Genomic DNA, 15,855 nt, shown 5'->3' on the forward strand with positions numbered 1-15,855 from the left:
GAATCACATCAAGATCATCAGCAAGAACAACAATAAAATACTAACTCAAAACAAGGAATTGTTTTCTCCTTTTGTTAAGATGAGAAAGGAGTTAACCAAGCTTTCCATAGCTTATCATTGAGACTGGATGCATTTGAATACAAGTCCTTTGGTAACAATGTAGCACTGTAAACTATAAAATGCACCTCATCTTTTACTCTTAAAGGGTTTTTTTGCCTTCTTGTGTTTTATACAATATACCAACTATACACATTAGTCCAGATACCTACATGTTTCCACTGTTTTGGGAGGTTCATCTCTAAACACTGGCAACTCAGGAGACTCAGGGGCTTGTACGGCTCCCAGAGATCCTGGCACAGGTCCTCCTGACACCACACTGCCCCTCTTACTGCCCCCTGTCAGCCGGACCAGCCAGTGGTCAGAGGCGGACGAGCTGGTGGAACCTAAACAGAGGAATGAAAATAATTTGTTTTGTTGCTCTGCAGTCCAATAATAAGCATGCACATTAAGAGAAAAAGACCAACTACAGCTCCATTAGAAGAAGCAATCCTGCATCGAGATGGCAACAGATCTGTGATTGTGGAGTAGTATCTATTTTCATCCATTAGGAAAAACAGACATTAGGTAGAAACTATGAAAAAGAGCGTCTCTGTGATTCATGTAAATAGAGACTGGCAGCAGGTCTTGTTGGCTATTAGCTACAACACAAGATGAGGCAGTGAAAATGAACACTGATGGGGCTAAAAATAGAGTTTTTACCAGATAATGAGGGTGTGAGGTGCAATGACACTCTCATGTTGCCTCCATTAGTTTTATATTATATGAATGAGGTGTAGCAGATTCCAGCCAACTAATAATAGCAAGGCACTCTGCAGCATCTGAAAGGACTGACCTGTGACAGAGGAGCTGGCAGACCAGGGGGGGATAGTGTTTCTCCTCTGGTAGAAGAGGATGTAGGCTCCACGTGTGCACACCTCCGCCTCTGGAACTGGCTCAGCGCTGCTGTCATCATAACTGTACCACTGGCCGTCAACAGAGTTCCTGCAATAGGCTGAAATTACAATGGAAAAAGCAGAGAGACCAAACTCTTTGATTTCTGCTAGGCTCCGGCGAAAGGATGTCACTGCAGTTGTTTCTTTATTTGACTAATTAATGAGTGAAAAAGTGGTACACAGATGGGTGTGTCTGTGGGAGTTTGCTCATAAACATACACAGGAAAATACACAATGCATGGGTAATTGGATCCTTAACTGTCTGTTCAGCTTTCTATTAATACCCATGCTGCGGCTAATGACCAAGGCAGTTGATAATATGAATGCTTTTCTATGTCTTTGCCACAGGGTGTCCTCACTGGGCTTTTAAACAGATTGGGCTCTTGTATGGATCCTTTCTGAGACTTGGGATGGCTCAAACTGGAAGTTCTGGAACAGCTCATTTCTGGCAGCTTGTCTGAGATGAGTGCAAGTCAATTACACTGTTTCTTCTCGCACTTGATGTAATTCTTTTTTACCCAAAGTCCTCTCAGTTAAATCCTTTGAGTTTCTATTTTTTTATTCTATTGCTTACTTGCAGTCATTTAGTTGTAGGCAGAGGACCTGTTTATGAATCAGACTTACATCAATCAGCATGTCAGCTGGCGTCTAATGATGGTGGTGGTCATGCTGTTTGTTTCTGCTTCTTCAAGAAGATCATTTTCGGGGCTTACAATGTCAATTTTTATTTTATGGAAGACTTGCCGAGGTTAATTAAGATCCTTGCTGTCTTTTTTTATTTTCTTTAAAGTCACGCCGATGTGCAAGTTTGCCCAGACAGAGCCATTTAGCATGCACTGAAGATCTTTTTCTGTGTGGGCGATGTTAGTGCCGTCATCTACATATTGCAACTCCACGAGGGCTGTGTGGGAGAAATCGGTCTTGGCCTTGAAATCATTTTATTTCATCGCCTAGCTTGAGCAGGCGACCCATATATCATAAGGCTACTGCAGAAACCTGAGTTCTATCTATCCCAGGGCTTTTGCTGCTTGTCTTCCCCCGCTCTCTCTCCCAGCTTTCCTGTTCACTCTAAAAACTTCTGTCATAATAAATGTATGCTCACTTTTATGGGAGAAAATGCTGCAGCCTTCTCTGGACCTGAGGTAATTTAATACAGACTGAGGTTAAGTGGAAAAGTGCTCTATGGTTGTAAAAATCAAAATTTGAAATTATTTTTGGAAGTCATGACACATCCTCTGAGTGAAAGAAAAGAAGGACCGTGCAGCTTCTTTTCAGCTCGTGGTTCAAAAGCCACGCACATCTCACAGGATAAAGTGTGATGGCCCAGTTTATACTGAACGATGTAGCCTATAGAAAGGTATCATTATAACTTATGGTGCCAAAACTGCTTTTTCAGGGAAAGCCTTGCTTCTTTCATCTGCGTTACAGCATCATGACAGTTTGGGTGAGGGGTCAAATACACCAATTACTCACAGCATTAAAACCTGGAGCTGGTGCAGAGAAAGACCGGTTTCTGGAATGTTCTTTTTTACTGATTTTCAGACTGACTTTATCTGCTACTGTCACTATCATCTGAGCGCATGCCAGATTATTTTAAAACAGCCTCTGTCATCCCTCTGCTTAAAATCCCCCCCAAAACGTCCGGAGATCCCACCGACAATTACAGGCCCATTTCCAAACTTCTATTCATTTTTTGAAATCCTTAAGAAAGCTGTGTAAAAAATTCCGGTAAGAACCTTGCAACAAACAACTGAATTTTGAATCTCACATCCCAAAACTCATCCAGTCTTGCTTCCTCAGATAAAACTCAGGTTTTACATAAATCTCTGATCTCCCCAGCCTATCTTCAACTGGTCCAGAAAGCAGCGGTTAGACTGCTAACAAGACTTCGCACAACCTAAAAAATCCCCATGGTGGTGTGGTGTAAGAAGTAAGAAGGCCCTGAGTTCAAATCCACCATCTGGCTGGGGCCTTTCCCCCCAATGCGTGCACGTCACATGCACTTAGTGAAATTAGCTTAATGGGCGATTCCAAATTGCCCATAGATGTGAAAGGTTGTCTGCCCTGTGACAAATTAGTGACCTATCCAGAATCCCCACCTCTTGCCCAGTGGCAGCTGGGATAGGCTCCAGCTCCAATAGGATAAAGTGGAAAAAAATGGATGGATGGATAAAGCCCTACATGGCCAGGCTCCTGTGTATAAAGTAGAGCTACAGAGACCTTAAAACTGCAGCTCTGATCAAGGTCTCCTAACGCTCTTATTTTAAAACCAGAGGTGATCACGCTTTTAGGGTTGTAGCGTCTAAACTTTTAAACAGCTTCCCTCATCCTAAGAGGTCGACTGAATGTGTGATTTGTTTTTAAAAGAAGGTCAGCTTTTCTTAAATCATCTTTAATCCTTTTGCTGTGATCTGTGGCCTCTGCTTCTCCTAATACGTGTACAGGAGTTCATATGCAGGAATGAATTTACATCTATAAATATGGTCACTTGGTTTTAATGTGTTTTTATCTAAACTGTGAGGGACTTTGTTACTGTACAAATAAAGTACAAACTTCTAAGTACATTTCTTAGATGTTACCTGTGTAATGTCCACCGTGCATGCCTCCGTGGTGGTTGCACACAGCATACAGATCATACAGATAGTCAGGAGGAGCCAGGTCAGGTCGTCTGCTCTGCTTCCAGCCCGGCTGTAGAGGGTGCTGATGGGCGCCGTGGCTGCGATGCACCACGTGCGGCGTCATGTCCAGGCCCACCAGGGGGAAATGCACGAATGTGGTGAGCTTGTTCCTCCGCTCACCCACCTGCCTGAAGCGCTTCAGATGGAGAATGAGGATGTCTGGCAGGGTCCACAGGCTCATCTTCACCATGCCCTGCTGCAGCTGCTTACAATGGGGGCACTTCCAGGCATCATCAGGTGCCAGCTGATTGGAAAAACAGAGAGGAAGGGAAGCAGAGACAAAACTGGCGTTTAAATATTTGACAGTCTCTCAAAAATCCCTCTTCTGCGTCATATGTTTGCAAATCAGTTTTCCCCTCCTGTTTTATTGCATTCTTATAACGCACACACTGGTGCAGCGAAAACCTGGAAATTCTTTCTTCCTTTGCTCGTGGAGCACTCGGCTCAACTTTGACCAAGACGTACATTTAGAATCTGTTGCCATGGTTACTACTTGTGCACACTTTTCTCGCTTCCCTATGTTTACCATCCTGAATACTGTGAAGTGATGAGCTGTTGCATTCAGCAAGGTCATGCACTCAAACTTTACAAAGAAGCGCTGAAGATTGTTTATCGCTTTGTTAATGTCACATGCATCGCAAATAAAGCGCGGCTGCACTTTTCGCTGACACACAACAACAACGACCATCTCATTGCTCAAAAAATACTCTGTGAGGCGAAAATCACCTCAAACATACGGAGAATCTCAGAAAAAAAACACATCCTCCGCTTGCCTTCTGTACCTTTGTAAATGTTTGCATTTGCTTTCTGGACTGCAGTGAAAAAAAAGATAATTATGATTTTATGCTTTTATCTTCTTTTTTATCAGGTTTAGAAAGGAATCAACACCTGCAATTTGTAAAAAGGAATTTATTTATACAGTGAAATATTGGTAAGTTGGCTCAATCAGAGGAACATTTACCGGCTTAGATTGAACAGCGTCTCCCTCGAGACTGCAGCTCCACCAGCTGGTAACAAAATGCAACTGTAACAAAAAATGGATTCAACTACTTTCTAATCTACGTCTACTCTTAATTATTCTAATAAAATGTAATAATAAATTACATTCATCTACATCTCCATGCAAAAAAACACAGGAAAAAAAAGTGCCTTTTGGATGTTTTACTGGGAAAAGAGACATTTTTGTCTCTGGAGTGTTTGGCTGAACGCATCACTGAAGCACATGGACAGTCATATGATTCTGACACTCCACATAATGGGAACAACCCACTTAAAAGCTGTCTAACACTGTCATGTACTGCCCACAGAGGAGAGCATGAACAGACATTTGACATGTTGCAGTCGATAAAAATACTTCGCCTGCTTGTTTTTACCTCTTTACCACCTACTGATAGACGATAGACAAACATAACCTTTCAAAAACAAACATTCCTTTCCCGTTTCAGTCAGCGTCAGTGTGTTGTACGCTGGCATATCTACATGCAACAACAACTGTCTATTTTTGAACTACCTGATTACTTCCTGATTTAATACCAATACAAACACAAACACGTGGAGCCAGTTTCACACTGCACTAGTTCAGTAGCAAAATGTACACAGCTCAGAAAAATGAAAGGAAACCTTTGAAAACACATCAGATCTCACCTGGAAAAAACAAACTTAATGGATGTCTATACTGATATGGACTGGAATATGTGTTAGGATATAAAAATATGTCACATGGTGTGACAGAAATGAAAATGATCAAAAACACCACAAAGAGAAGAACTGACGAATAGTCCGTTTTGGCAAAATTTCATCGCAGCAACTCAAAATGTTACTCAGTACATGCTTGTATGCATGCCTGACGACATTGGGGAACACTCCTAATGAGACTATAGATGGTGTTTTTGAGGATCTTGTCCCAGGTCTGCACCAGGACCTACAATACTATGACCAGAGCCAGTTATTAAGAGACATTCACATTAGTTTCCTGCTGGAGGTCATTTTGTCACTCTGGCAGTGCTCGTCCTCTTACTCCCTGTCTGTCCAGCTCTCCTAGAGTAACTGCTTGCTTCCTGTAATCTTCTTCATGCTCTTGAGACCATACAGGGAGACGCAGCAAACCTTTCAGGCAGTGGCAGGTATTGATGTGCCATCCTGGAGGAGTTGGGCGATGTGCGTGACCTCTGTAGGGTCCACGGTGGTTGGTATGGTTCCAGCACTTCGAGCATTAGCTCTTGTTCTATTCGAGCTCTTGTCTCTTCTTATCGTTTTGTGCTTGTGGAGATTAGAAGCACTGCTGGTGCTTCGGCGTTGGTTTTGCATCCTTGGTTTTTATTCAGCCTCGATTCCTATTCTGAGTTTGTTATTTATTTTTAGTTCCTTCAGTGTTTCCCCATCTGTTCCTCCATCTGTCACTGCAGCTTCAGCGCCTCCTCATTTCAGTTATAGTGGCTCGTTCATTTCCTGTTTTTATTCTGTTAACTCATTTCCTCTGGCATCTTGTTCCTGGATTTTACTTTCTGTCTGTTGACTATCTTGTTTTTCTTCAGCTGAGCCTTGTCCCCCACCTGTCTCCACTTTATTGGTCAGCCCTCTGAGTATAAATAGTTCTGCCTTCTTCTTCCTCTTCGTCAGATTGTTTGTTGTACTTCCTGGTTTGCTTGTGTGGGTTTTCAATGCGGCTCCTCTCCCCTGCAAGTGCCGTCTGTTTATTTTGGATTGGTTTTGTCACTTTGGATTTGTTACCTCTGCTGGCCAAGCTATCAATTTTTAATAAAACTTGATTGTTTTTTTTAAATTCCTCATTCTGCTCTGAATTTGGGCCAAACTTTTAGTTGAATCTTGACACATACAAAACAACTTGCTAACTTCTATCCCATTGTTAGCTTCAAATGTTAAAGTGTTTTAATTGTGTCTAAAGTCTTTGTCTTTCCCTGATGGGTATCAGTAAGAAACATAGATTAGATGGAAATGTATTCATTGATTGATCTATCAGCATTAATATTGTATTATATTAAGATATTAATATTTTCTTTTATTTTTGTGATGGCCACTTTAAAAAAAAAAAAAAAACAGAAATCAATTACACAGTTTAGGCCGCTGAACTAAAAGAGCATAAGCAGCAACACATCCGTGCTGTACTGTTGTTCCAAACTGTAAATATCTATAACAGCACAGTCTACCTGTTCCTCTTTGGTGTAGAGCTGGAAGCACTCATCCAAGGTGCAGCTGTACTGCTGTACATGCTGCTGTTGCTGATTCCTCACGCTCTCCGCATCCTTCACCACCTCCTCCTTAATGTTACCGAAGAGGCTGCGGGCACAAAGAGTTAGTTAAGGTTAGCGCGAATGCTAAAGTGATACTGAAACAACTGGATGCACAATGTACTGACCAGTCTTTGATTCTGTGTTCCCACTCGATAATGAGCTTCACATGTGGAGGGCCTCCTGAGCCGCACAGCTTCAAAGCTCTAAAAGACATCAGGATCAAAGGTAGTTGTGAGGCATCGGTACAACGTGACATCGATCCTGTCAGCAGGACTACTCCATCTGTTTTATTTCCATCAGGCTTTTCTAACATTTGCTGCAGTTTCAAGTTATGACACATTTATCAATTTACTGGACTGTTTAAGTACATGTGCACTGACGCTTTCAAACCACTAGGTGTCAGCATCGTTGTTGCTTTTAGATGGGACATAAGCAGTTGATGTTTTGACTCTGAGAGAGATGAACAATTTATCCCCATAAAATTAAACATAGGAGTGAATGTTTATGTGAGATGTGCAATACAGATGAACATATCTGAAGTAGCTGATGTTGATTTCAGCTTGTGCTGTTAGACTGCTGTCATCCCATTAAGACAGAACCTTTAAATGTCTCCATTAAAAATCAACTTTGAGCATTTCTGAGGTGCTGTGGAAGCTGTCGAACAAAATCAAAGTTTCAAAAGAAAATTAATAGAAAGAGCAGGAATCTACCAGCAGCTGTCATTCGTTTTTATGGCAGTTGTGATATGTGTGACACTATGCACATTATTATTTTAAGAAGAGCATTCTGTTGTCGGTACACAGATACAGAAATCTTTGAGCTAAAGTCTTAGATCAGGATGCTAAAACATGCTGATGGTAAGCAAGTGCAATTCCTATAATTGACACCATCTAGCTAATTATGGCAGCATGCTAACATTTAATAGTTAAAGAGACACCCACTAAAATAAGACTCAGGGGATGACTGAAGTCAGTAGGTGGTGCCGTTTCAATCTGATAGTGGTTCAGAGGTTTCACTCAAAACCAAAGTAGTTGCCATCCAATATTTACATCCATGCTTTAATGCTAACATGACCAAAAAGGTGCTAACAAGGCAATCTCTGACCTGTGTGACATTACACACAAACACAAACAGTTTACAGAGGCCAAAAGAAGTGAACAAAGTGTAGTGAAGCACTTGCACTAGAACACTCTTGCCTACTTGATATGGGCTGAGTTGGGGACAGAACATATTTCTGAATCATTAGAGTTCAAACGCTATCATTACACGAGATTCTCGGATACAGTGTGCTGCTTTTGCATTTGCATTTCAAAAGATTTCAAAAGCATTTGCCCCCATCAGCACCATTCAGTGAGTGAATGAACTGTTCTTCGCAGCCACACAAATGGAAGTCCTTTAAAGACCTTGCCAAAATGGTCCTTTGAAACAGCAATTCACTTCTGCAACTGAAAGCCATCAGACATGCGCCTGTAAAGAAAGAGGAAATGTCTGCACATTTCAGTCACTGCTGTGAAAATCAAAGCCAATCTTTCCAGTAAATGTGATATACATAAAAAAGATGAAATTAAAGCCAGCTTTGCCTTCAGGACAGCATCAATCAGAGAATGCTAAACTTAGCATTGTCAGCATGCTGCTTGTAGCTTTTATTTTCAAGAAACCTTCTGGTTAGATCAGAGAGGAATTCAAATCCATTCAAACTGATTAAATTAGACCTAACATGAGTTAGCTTATTGAAACAGGTTATTGAGGTGAGTTTGTTGGATTTCAAACATAATACCAGTCATTCCACAACTCAGGAGATATTTACAATGATCTAATAATTCTTTAGACCAATAAAATATGAATATATCTGTCAAGGTGTGTGCTGTAGTAGGCAGGATGAAGGACAAATGCAGGACCCGTACACGGAATGAAAACTTAAAGTGTCACCTTTTATTGCGGGGAGGACTTTCCATAAAAAATAAACTCACAAAAAAACCAACCAACCAAACAAACAACAGAAAAAACTTGATCATGAAAACTAGAAATTAAACTGGAAACTTGAAAATAAAAAACACAGACTAGGAAAACAAACTAGGAACTGAGAACTAGAATTAAGCCAGGAACACAAAGAGAGAAAACAGCACGATGAGGATATCTGGATTCCTTATCTGGAAAACACGGGGCTTTAATACACAAGGGAGTAACGAGGGAATGGGAAACAGGAGGGAAGCACAGCTGGGCTAATCTGACATAACGAGACACAGGGACATAGGACACGGACTACCAAAGTAAAACAGGAAGCACGAGACAGTTTATAAAGAGGCAGGATAGACACTGAGACGTGGAAACATGACAGACTCTGGAACAGACAGAACATGAAGCACAGATACAGAAGGAACTAGACGTGGAGCACAGGAAGACATAAAGACCGAAAACTAAGACTAAGCATGCAACTCGCAGGGACCAGAAACTGAGCAGAAACCTAGAAACCAGGAACAGTAAATATAATACAAAACAGAAAAGCATAATTCAAAAAGTATAACTCAATCCAAAAACACAAAACACTGGGTCACCGACCCAGGACCATGTCAATATCAGCCTTATAGTTTGCTCAAACGAGATCTGTCGCACTCAGTTTTATTTATATAGCTTCAATTTACAACAACAGTCACCTCAATGTGCTTTACATTGTAAGGTAAAGACCTTATAATAATAGAGGAAACCCCAACAGTCAGAAGACCCCTATGAACAAGCACTTGGCGACAGCGGGAAGGAAAAACTCCCTTTTAACAGGAAGAAACCTCAGGCAGAACCAGGGTCAGGGAGGGGCAGCCATCTGGACTGACTGGTTGATGGGAGGAAGACGGGACTTCACTTATCTAGTATAAACCCTTACCAGTTGGCTAGCTACGCAAAACTAATAATTATCTCACAGTTCTGACTGTCCTTCCTATCCTTGATGTTCAGAAGCAGTTCTCAATGCTACCACCACCTCTTCTGTACTATTAGCATTTTCTAGATGATAGGCATCCCAAACAGTTCAGTTGTATAGCTGCTCTGATGGAGTGCTGCTGGGATGGTGGTCCGTTCAGCAGGTTTTTCCGGTTCTACAGAGGACATCTGAAGTCTTGTTCTTGATCGCCTCTCTTAGCTGGGTTACACATTTTGGTAAAACTCCTAGAAGACTCTGATCTCAGTCTCCTTGTATTTGACAGTGATTGAGGCCACTGCACTCCTGGGAAACCGCAAAGTTTCAGATGTGGATTTAGACCCTTCTGCCGATCTACGCCTCGCCTTAGTTTTATCACGGGAGCATACAGAGTTATTCTTGGATGTTCACAGCTTGATCTTTTTCCTGATGTGTGGAGTCAATTTTTGTACACTTTACAGCCAATCCCTGCAATTTTCCACTGGTGGACTCTAATCAAGTTTAAGTAGACACCTCAAGGGCCATAAAAGATAACAGGATGCATCTGACCACAATTTAAAGTGGTACAAAATAGCCTCTGTATCCTTTTGCGAAAGGGAGAGTTGAATTTTTGAGAAGTGATAAATTTTGAAATAAAAATCTAATTATATAAAAATACTTTACACACTGTCTATTCAGAGCTCAGGGAATATGTTCTGTGACCTTTCGCTTCATGCACGCTTTCAATTTTTTGTTTGGCATAAAAGTTGCTGCAGCTGTGGGGGCTCCCAAGAGCTGCAGAGGAAGATTCAAGTTTCAACAGGAACTGCAATTAACACCCCAAAATAAGAAAAAGTCATTATGAGTGAATAAGTGATAATTGGAAGAACCAACACATAACATGGGGACTTGTTATGCCCTGATATACGCTAACTTATAAGATTCAAGGCATCCTGACCTGTCGACAGCAGGGTGGTAGAGAGGCTGCCCATCCTGAGGTGACAGGTAGCTGTAAAACACAGATCCCCCCACCACACGGATGTTGAACAGCACTCTGGTGTTCTGAAAGAGGAGCATAAAACACACGGTAAACACACGGACAGCATCAGGATACTTTATCATACAGCAGCACCTCCTGAATGTCTTTAACATCTCTCAGCGCCTCTCTATAGATACTGTAAGTGTTTTATACTTTCTGGATCTCAGCAGTATTATTAGATAAATGCATCTGCATGTAAAAATCAGTGTTAGTTTGCTCCTTAAGACGTTCTCACATACACCATTTAAAAACGTAATGTGCTTTTATTTCTATGCAGTGTCAGGTAAACAAGTTAAAGCTCACATTTTCATTCATGTTAGTGCCGTGTGGCTACATGGATGGTTAATTCTTCATATTCAAATACACAAACTCACTGATTAGCTGTTTAGCATAAATAGCTGTGGCCAACACAGGGTCGACCCTTTCGGCGTTTGGATTTCTCCCCCTTTTTTCTAATAACCACACAGATGTTCACAATAGCTGCTAGTTTATTATTTCTTTTACATTTCCTACCTACGCTGCTTATTGCTTTTTATATGATTTATCACATTTTGATGCATTCTCAATCATCCAGGAAAGTAAATCAAATGTTGCAGGAAAGTAATTGCAAATGTACTGTTTATAAGATTGGGGAAACCTGCAGTCAGCTGAGACTGAAGAAGTCACCTGGATGAGTGACGAAATGTTTCTCCCACAAAACGCTACGTCCAGATGAACAGAATCAACTTTTGGAGATTTATCACATTATTTAAAATCACTTGGTGAAGTTAAAGCATTGGGCGGTATTCTCTTCTCTTATATTTACAATCTAGCACAAAGTACAGACGGCCTCAAAGAGCTGCTATTATCGCTGCAGACTTGTTGTCTGCATGTTACCACAACAACTACCAAAGCTCTGCTGCTTGGAGTTGAGTGTTATTATTCATCCAGTCAGGGTTTTGTGTACTGATCAGGCAAAAATGATGGCTCAGTTTGCCGAGCGCAGACCAAAAATAATTATTTTATGAACCTAATACGTGAAAGACAGTCGGCAGCTATATTAAGAGGTTGCTAAAAAATTTCAGGATTAGAAAATCACGAGATTATTTGCAAAGGCAAAAAAAAAAAAAAAGGCTTGTGAAAACTTCATTTAGTCACATAAAAGCCTTTTATTTATCAAAAACCACTTTACTGTCACACCCTATAACACTAAAACTATCTGGAAGGTCAAGCTTAACCACCTAGCCTCCCACCCACAGACATCACAAGTCAGAAAAAAAAGAATAGGAGGAAAAAGGGAGGTGTAGAAGTAGCAGTGTAAGAGAACAGAGACAGAGAGGGACTCAGTGCAGCTGGTAAACTATGGAAATGATCGCATGTCTAAAAACTGGGTGAGATGTCTGTTTTTGTGTGTGTTTTACCACACGGTGGGGTTAGGGGAGCAGGATTTTTGGAGGCCATCATCTGGTTGCCTAGTCACAAACAAGATACCTGAGCCTTCAGTACTGATTTGCCTCTTTGTAATCTTCTGGAGTTTTTTTGGACACCGACACATGAGTGCAGAATGTACAACAGCTTCTGTTTTCCCATCACACGATCAGTCAGTGCTTCGCCTTGGCAAATAATTACTTCAGACATCCCATTAGGTACATCCTTCCCCGCGGCTCACCAAAACATAGCCAGAATTTCTTATGGAAGGAATGGTGCCTCTTTATATAAGGCGTCATTGAAGGCTAATGATCTAAATCAGTCTTTACAGGCAATTTGTTTAAAAAAAAACTAAGAAAAAACCCTGAGTGAAACTTCCTGCCTTGATATCTTTCAGACGGTGATTAGTTGCTGGCGCTTGCGTGCTAAAAATGGTTCTTGAACAGCTGTTCCAAACTATTTAAAAATGCTGAAATGGAAATTAGTGTAGATAAAAAACAATGGCCTGTTTTTGTGTTATATTTAAGTTGGAGAAATGTGCTGTGTATGGGCTCGGGAGATACAAAAACAAAAATGGGCCATCGTGAAATATAGGCTGAGACCTGCACCTGACATTTTTAGCTCATGGCTTGAATCAGCACGGAGCATAGCAATTAAGTGTCTTTTTCTTAAATCCAAACCACAAACAGACTCAGGCTTTTCTCTCATATGCTATTCAACCACGCTGGAAAACACGAGTTCAGGAGAAAAAAAGAGAAAAAGAGTGTTTCTTGTCCTCTGAAGCCCGAGTATATTACCCTGAGATCTGCCTTAGATCAGAAGTGCTTTAGGAACGAAGGAATGGAAAAATGAAATCGATTTCCTTTTGTTCTGGGGAAATCTGTTGCTGGCTGGCCTCAAACACAAACTCCCACACGAGGCTGAGAGGAAAAGCTCAGACCGGCAGGATCTTTCTGATGACCAGGAGCACAGCGGAGCAGACAGAACATTCCTGGAGAATATTGACGTGCTGAGCCCACCGGTGCGCACGCACCCCTGGGGAAAGTTAAATGTTACTTTTGAATTACTGCCTCACAAATGCACACGCAGTACTATCCAGAATGTCAGCTAGCTGCTGAAATGCAGCAGTTAGCACTTATCGTTAGAAAGTAGCATTTTGAGGGCACACACACACACACATACATAGTAGTTTATAACGAAGCTATCTTCACTGTCTGTGGTCAGTGAAGGCATCAAACGTCCGTGTGGTGTCTAGGTGCTTTGGGCGGCCTTTCCAAAGAATTCAAAACCATTCCTGCCTGTTTATTTGAATGCTAGATGACAAGTTTAAAACCAAAGTGACTTTTTATTACAGCCTTGCCAGGCTTGTTGTGAGTTCCACTGCAAGGCTTGTGTGTACATGCAGAGCGACCACCCAGTGAGTTCTTCCAACTCGAGATTCTCATCTCAAGAAGCAGAGAAAACTTCCTCTACAATAAGATACATGCACTTATATTTTTAAATGCCCTTCTTTTGACTCCTTCAACAACATTACCTCTCCTCGCACACATGAGATAATTCAGTCTGAACTCTTGTCTTGAGCTGCAATTCTCCAGAGATGGCTTAGCATCCACAAGGAGTCATGACAGAGCTGTCAAGCTTGAGATGTCTCTACATGATGTAGAGCTGTGAAAATACAAAGAGTCTGAACAGCACTGCAATGCAAGATCAGTGCTGTTTTCCCATATTCCCACATTCCATAAGCATCATTAGTGGGCGAGGAGGGAAACTAGAGTTTTATTTCCCTAGGACATGCAGCTCCAGTCTTTAAGCACAATATAGCATCAAGTGCTTCTTTAAGACCTTTAAAAAAATAGATCAAACTCTACTGTTAGAAGTTTGTTTCCTTCTGTCTGTCTATGCTTTCAAAGATGACTTTACCTTTTGACTGTCACTTAAATTCGTAACTGTGTCAGACCATATTCTTGACAAGTGACAAAAGTAGCATATTGTTCTGGTAACTGTTCTGTATGCGCTTATCTTCCTCCCAGCTTTAAGATGAATCTGTGAAGGCAACGCCAAAAACGAGGCGGAGCTAACAGACCATTGGTTGTGTGTCAGACAGTAAATATGAGATAAAAATGAGCCGAGAGATTCTCAGGTCAGTGTCGTAACCATAGAAGATTTGCATAGACTGTGCAGGCGCCGGGCTGCAACAGGTGTGGCAACACTAGCCTGAGGACCACGCCCTACATAAGGTCCACTGTCTGGAGAGGATCGTTTGATTCCCTTTTCATTCAACGAGTCAGCTCAGCGATTGAGACTTGCTGCGTGCCAAGGAGGATAGAAGGAGTAAGTAGGAGTGAACTGCTGCTGCTATTCTGTAACTGTGTTCTCTTATTATAAATAGACTAAAAATGTAAGCCCATATTTTTTGCTTTGTTACTTTCAGTCAGGTCTCTGAGTTTGTGTTGATGCATAGTTCTGTTAGTTTGCTGTTTTCACTTTAGCTCACCCTGACAATTTTGTATTTCAGAAGTTGTCAATCTGCTAAATAATAAATACAATGTTTTTTTCCACATAGAAGTTGTTCTTAGAGAAGTAGATTTTCATGTTATGTCCTGCCTCTCAGGTTGGAAGTTACCACAGTGAAACATGAATATAGTCATTCTGAGAAATATAATGTGATAAGGATATTAAAGGTATCTGAATATACATTTAAAGACAATTTTCAACATCAAATGTGGTCAAGACGACGTGCTGAAGTTCAAACAGTAAAGCATCAGAGTGAGGAAGAAAGGTAAAGTAACTTTGAAGCAAATGGGAAGACAACAGATACTCAAATATTCACTTGTTACAATCAAGGTGTGCAGAAGAGCATCTCTGAACACACAACACATTGAACCTTGAAGCACCAGCAGCAGCAGAAGACCACACCGGCTGCCACTCCTGTCACCTAATATCAGGAAACTGAGGCTATGATTCACATGGGCTCTACAGAATTAGACAACAGACGTTAGGACAAACAATACCAGGTTGTTGTTAGTTTTAATATCCAATCAACAACTGATGGGAACACGAAATGTTTTTAAAAAACTTTTAATATATTTAAAGTAATGAAACAGACAGTTACACGTTTTCGTGAATCCTGGATAGAAAGGCTGTATGTGGGGTGCATCAGCCATTTACATGGAAGATCATGTACCACATTTCAAGTTTGAGTCTTTGAGTTTCATTCTGAGTTGTCATCCTCTCTCTCTTTACCTGACATTTTCTGATGCAAACGGTCATATGGGTCTACTTAGAAGGGCACGGGTCTCAACACTACGTCGTTAAGTGATGTCAGTACCAGGAAAAATGGCAGAGGATGTGCGTTTTTTGCCTTTGCTAAAGCTAAAATTAGACAAAAGCGGAAAATATCCACTTGTGAGCATGATTCATTGAGGCAAGAAAACCACATATTCTGCTGAGTTGAAAGATTTAGAGCAAACATCTGCTCTGAGCACTGCTCCCTCCTTGGCAAAGGTAGGCTTCCAGCAAACTGATTATACTCTACGAGCCTGGTTTTAATTAAACAGCTGACAGCATGGGGCACAAAGGAGGCTGCAGATCTCCAACA

General features: G+C 41.2%; 1 protein-coding gene across 1 annotated transcript in view; it reads right to left on the reverse strand.

The window, feature by feature from the left end:
* Window positions 1-15,855, reverse strand: part of usp43b (ubiquitin specific peptidase 43b) — a 91,807-nt gene that overhangs the window by 4,804 nt on the left and 71,148 nt on the right. Inside the window, exons 9-14 of the mRNA XM_026165771.2 lie at window positions 10,770-10,873; window positions 7,047-7,124; window positions 6,838-6,967; window positions 3,572-3,914; window positions 893-1,051; window positions 270-443 (exon numbers count right to left, since the gene is read on the reverse strand). Coding sequence (XP_026021556.1) covers window positions 270-443; window positions 893-1,051; window positions 3,572-3,914; window positions 6,838-6,967; window positions 7,047-7,124; window positions 10,770-10,873 — 988 coding nt within the window. The remainder of the gene's footprint in view (window positions 1-269; window positions 444-892; window positions 1,052-3,571; window positions 3,915-6,837; window positions 6,968-7,046; window positions 7,125-10,769; window positions 10,874-15,855) is intronic.

The sequence above is a fragment of the Astatotilapia calliptera genome, chromosome 4, assembly GCF_964374335.1.
Source record: "Astatotilapia calliptera chromosome 4, fAstCal68.1, whole genome shotgun sequence".
NCBI classification, from domain to species: Eukaryota; Metazoa; Chordata; class Actinopteri; order Cichliformes; family Cichlidae; genus Astatotilapia; species Astatotilapia calliptera.